General features: G+C 49.0%; 1 protein-coding gene across 1 annotated transcript in view; it reads right to left on the minus strand.

Moving 5' to 3' along the window:
- dapk1 (death-associated protein kinase 1) overlaps positions 1 to 4,379 on the minus strand; it is a gene marked incomplete in the record, with an annotated part of 66,706 nt that extends 62,327 nt beyond the window's left edge. Inside the window, 2 exon segments of the mRNA XM_042220135.1 lie at positions 3,408 to 3,593; positions 4,183 to 4,379. Coding sequence (XP_042076069.1) covers positions 3,408 to 3,469 — 62 coding nt within the window.
- Positions 4,380 to 4,929: the final 550 nt, after the last annotated feature.

Genomic DNA, 4,929 nt, shown 5'->3' on the forward strand with positions numbered 1-4,929 from the left:
ACAGCAAAAGAAATAAATGAATCCAAAAAATAAGGAAAGCAGAACTGGACTCACATGACCGGAGTGCAAGCTGCGCCCGTTTCTTCACGCAGGCCTGCTGCATGCAGCATGACCGCATGCTCTGCTCAGACCTACAGAGGTTTACTGTTATTCTAGAGCAGTACTGGCATCCACTCAGAGATCAGATATCAGCCGGCCAGCACTGACGGCGATTTCCCATCTGTCTCTGGAGTCGTGCATCATCTCCAGCTTTCTCCCTGCGTAGGTCAGAGCTGCATTTCATTCAGCTGCCTCTCCAGTGGGTCTCACCCTGCAGTCGGAGCCTTCTAGTTTGGAGATTTCTAACAAGCACCTGCAGCAGGTGGATAACTGGTTAAGGTCCTGCTGCACTGGGCTGACTGAGGACCAGTCCAAGGAGGTGCAGCTGAAGTCCATCGACGAGGCGAGGAACTCCCTGCATGGACAGCTGATTGTATTATGTGTCATAAAGCACCTGCTAACTGAGGCCTCTGCAGAAGAGCGCCACACAAACACCGTTGCTTAATCATTTAATTAAGAAAACACACGCGCCGGCTGTCACGCACGACCCATAATGCACTGCAGAGGCACTGATAATGGAGGCAATTACAGCTTTTTCTATTTCTGCTGATCTAACTGGAGGAACTAAAAGGTTTGATGGGGTAAAAAAAGCCCTGCAGCGACAGAAGCTCTGAGCCTGAATGCTTGTGTCTCTGCAGTCTAAAACACACACACACACACACACACACACACACACACACACACACACACACACACACACACACACACACACACACACTGCAGCGGTGCTTCACCCGACACCTGAGCATCACTCTGAGGAGGCGTCAAACAACAGACCCTTTGAGATGCTGGCAAACTACGACGTCTTCAACAATCTGAGGCGTGACGTGAGACTTTTCTGTGAAGCAGTTACAGAGACCAGCTGAGCACAGATGTGGTCAACGTCTGTCAGGAGGCCTTTAAACTAAACCCAGCCGGGCTCCACGCTGCAGGGATGAGTTTGATGCACATTGTGCAAACACATCACCCTTTTTAAAGCGCAGCTCCGCAAGCAACAACTTGATGCTTTGCCCGGATCTTCAACGGCTGACCTGCAGTTTCACAATCGTTTCTCTGACTGACACTTTATTAGGCGCGTCTAATATTTCCAGTTTTCCAGGTTTTGTTCTGGAAGGCTCGGAAAACTGGGCGAGCAATGGCACCCCGATCACAGAGGTGAGAAAAATCAAGAGGAGGCAGTGATTCTGAGCAGAGCTTCAGCAATAATGCAACATTTACAGACAGCATTATATAAGATCGCGCTGCTAACATGTATGCTTTGGCTTTGTTCCTGCGTGCTCGCTGCACATAGATGCTCATGCATGATGCTCGGCTTCACCGGGCATCAGGTCCTCCATGCATAAGCAGGCAGTGTCGGTGTCAGTGACAGGATAGACTCACTGCTTGGGTGAATTCCCATTTTCCCATTTTGCCAAACCAAATGGGCCTTAATCCAAGTGCAGCCAGCGGCAGGCCTGGAGTACAGTCGGATCAAAAGCCCTCAGTCTGCAGGCATGTTGGGCTTTACAGTGAAAGACTCAGCAGCTTTCATCATTAACAGACTCTGGTTTATGCTAAAGTTCATCCAGTACCAACACAAATATATAACGACTGCACAGTCACTGGAGTTTCTGCATTTTCATCCAGAACCTCTGATTTCTTCTTCCTGTGCAGCTCGTCTGTTTGTACAGTACAAGTGCTCCAATTCAGACACAGCGAGCTTAGCTGCACAGAAATGTCTCCGTTTGCCTCGTTTCAACGCACGTGGGCTGCTAATGCAGAGGTGTCAGGCCCAGTTTGGGAGTGATCAGTGCGCCCGTCTTACATAAGACCACCTGTGTGCAGCATCTATGGGAAAGATCTGCTCATTAACGCGGCAGCAAGCAGACGCCCGAGGACACTGCAGGACGTCGCCGGACTCAGATACATCAGATTCTGAGTGACTGATGAGAGAAGTAACACAAGCCTCACCCATAAGAGACGCAGCAGAAACGCAGCAGAAACAAGAACAAGTTCCAGCTGCACACATGGCGCTTGCCTCTTTGTGCCCATGCAAAATAAGTTTCCCACAGACATGTTCATTTCAGAGTCCTTGCTGCTGGAGCGCTCTCCAACAAACAGCATGCATAAATGACAGGACTGATGACAGGAGCAAATATTTTCTATCCCAACACTGCAGATGTTGGAATATTTAGGATGATTTAATAATGATGGCAGATGACGTGATATCAGCTCCCTGTTGTCCCCATCCTTCCTCAACAGAGAGCGGATCCCAGCGTTGGAGCAACAGCCAATCGAGACGATCACGCTGGCGTAGCCGTCTACTTTACCTCAGCCAGAAACTCAATCCCATCACACACAGCTCCCCGATCGTCTCTGTTGCTACAGCAGCTGCAGCCGCGCAGGCTTTCCTCAGAGAGGAAGGTGAACACGACACACAATCAGCAACGCCACAAAGGCCGATTATTACCAACGTTTCATAACCACAAACTCAGAGACCCACTTCCACAGCTGTGACTCTCACATCTGGGAGCTGGAACGCATCATTTCTGCCTTTATTATTACGTAATGACATTTTTTTACCGAATCAGCAATAAAGTCACAGTGAAAACAGGAAAATCTGCTTTCACTTAAACTAACTTATGATTAAAAAACAACATTTGTGAAGCTGTTCGATTAACCAAATCCTGGATTTGGTTACAATGAAGGCTTAAGAACATCATCCAGATCAACTCTGTGCTGCTGCACGTCCTCGCTCTTCTCCAGCAGCCCAAACAAACTCACTCCCTGACTGGTTTTGTCAGCTCAGCTCGAGCAAAGATGACGGCACGAGAGATTTTCGATGAGGAAGGTAAAGCCAGGTCGGCAGTTTGCTCCAGTCAACAAACACGTTATGTTTGGAATCATCTGCCACATTCGAGCCGCCCTGCAAACCAAACTCAGGTCCAGCTCTGCCACAGTGCTTCATACACAGTCGGCTTCTTCACCCTGATCATCAGCATCCACCTCTGACCAATCACACACGGAGTGACAGCCAGGATGGACACCTGCTCCCTGTAAAGATCTACATCAGCCTCCTGCAATAAAGCCCAGGAAGACACAGCAACTCTTCATCACTGACGACACTGTATTAATCACAGCTTATCACACTCACTCACTCACAGTGGGGGGTTCAGACACGCGTGGACCACAGCTCTGCACATGTGGGCTAAATAAACTTTGAAACATTTATTATCTTAATGAGAAACAGGTCTTTTCCCAGCATCCCCGCCCCGGGCACAGAAAGGGGAAGTTGGTGCGCATTAGAAATAAGCTCGGTGTGGACTCACCTCCCCAGCTCGTCCCCGATGTCATAAAATTCCTCCACATTTTCCGGGTTGAAAACAGTCATGTTGTCCAGGCACTTCTTCCCCCGACCACAGGCGCGTCACACCGGCTCTTCACAGCCACACCATCCCTACCAGCAGCCTCCGGTCTGGGCAGGGTAACGGCCACCGATCCTCCTCATGCTCGGGCTTCCACACGGAGATCAACAGGAGGGCAGAAGAAACGAGAGCATTAGATTATGAAACCGTGCAGCTGCGGGGGAAGGTGGGCGTGCGGTCAACAAAAGGAGCCCCAAGAGACGGAGCGGTGAACCTGCAGCCCCGGCGACGTCACGACCCCCGGAGCTGACCTGGCCGCTCTGCCCCCGGACTCCCGGCGCAGTTATCTGGCTGCCAGTTTTAAGATAATAATAATAACGCGTGCGTGTGTGTGTCGCCACAGGCCGGAGAGGAATGCAAATAACCCCCGTGTGGACGCTTGGTGTAGCCATGGGAAACACGCTAACCTCCTGCTTTCAGCCCGGGGAGGAAATAGACTGCTGAGCAAAGTCAGAATAACGAGCCGCACAGGTGTCTGACCCGGTTTAACCGTGCGTGCCAAAGTGCCCCCCTAAAAAACAACTACTTTAACCACCAGACCCCTCAGCTCCCCCCGCAGTAACAGCACGGCTCGCCCCGGTAACGTTTTATTCCTCCGGAGTCTGAGACATGAACCTTAGCTGGAAAGATTTCTCACCGGGAAACGGGGGGTTTCCAGATTACTCCGTGGAGGTCTTACCGTGTGCCGGTGGGGGTCCCGCTGCCTGACGAAGCCGAGATTTCATGCGGTTAGTGGGAGGCTGTGATCCAGGTTCGGCTCACGGAAGACAAAATGCTGCTTTGAACGGGAGAAATCAACGTTAACAATGTGAGGCAGGCTGGTCCTGGTGCTGCGTTCACGGGCTGGGGTTAAATAGGAGATCGGAGACTTGGAGCGACCGGAGGACACGCTGTGTGTATTTCACGTGTTACCGTTAAACGAACAACGATGAGGTCAACAGGTCGAAGGATAAATCTAAACAGTGATTTTACTAAACGTCACTATAATCGGAGGGGGGTTTGTCATCCGAATTTGTAGCAAAACGAAGCTGAGATGTCCGAGTTTCTACGTGTCGTGAAGGCAGCGTGGGTGTGTGAGCTCCTTCAGTCGCAGGAGGGCAGCAAACCTCCACTTTGAATCACAGAAGCTGAGAATTTGTGCAAAAATACGTTTTTATGTAATTCAGACTTTTTATGTTAATCTGTTTATTTTACTCCTTGTTTTTTTTAAATCATTTTTAGAGTAAAAGTAGTAAAATCCAGAGTTTTTCTCATTATTGCAATGAATTAACATCTGTCAGCAGTTATTTATTTATCAGAGATAAAATAAATATTTAATAACAATTGAGGATTACAAAGCTGTTATTAGACATCTACAAAAATAAAATATTTACTTATTTTATTGTTTTTACTCACCTCAAGTCTTTTTACAATTAAAGAGCGAATA

This window comes from Haplochromis burtoni, unplaced genomic scaffold (genome assembly GCF_018398535.1).
Source record: "Haplochromis burtoni strain Fernald_Lab_line unplaced genomic scaffold, NCSU_Asbu1 Contig_43, whole genome shotgun sequence".
Classification (NCBI taxonomy): Eukaryota; Metazoa; Chordata; class Actinopteri; order Cichliformes; family Cichlidae; genus Haplochromis; species Haplochromis burtoni.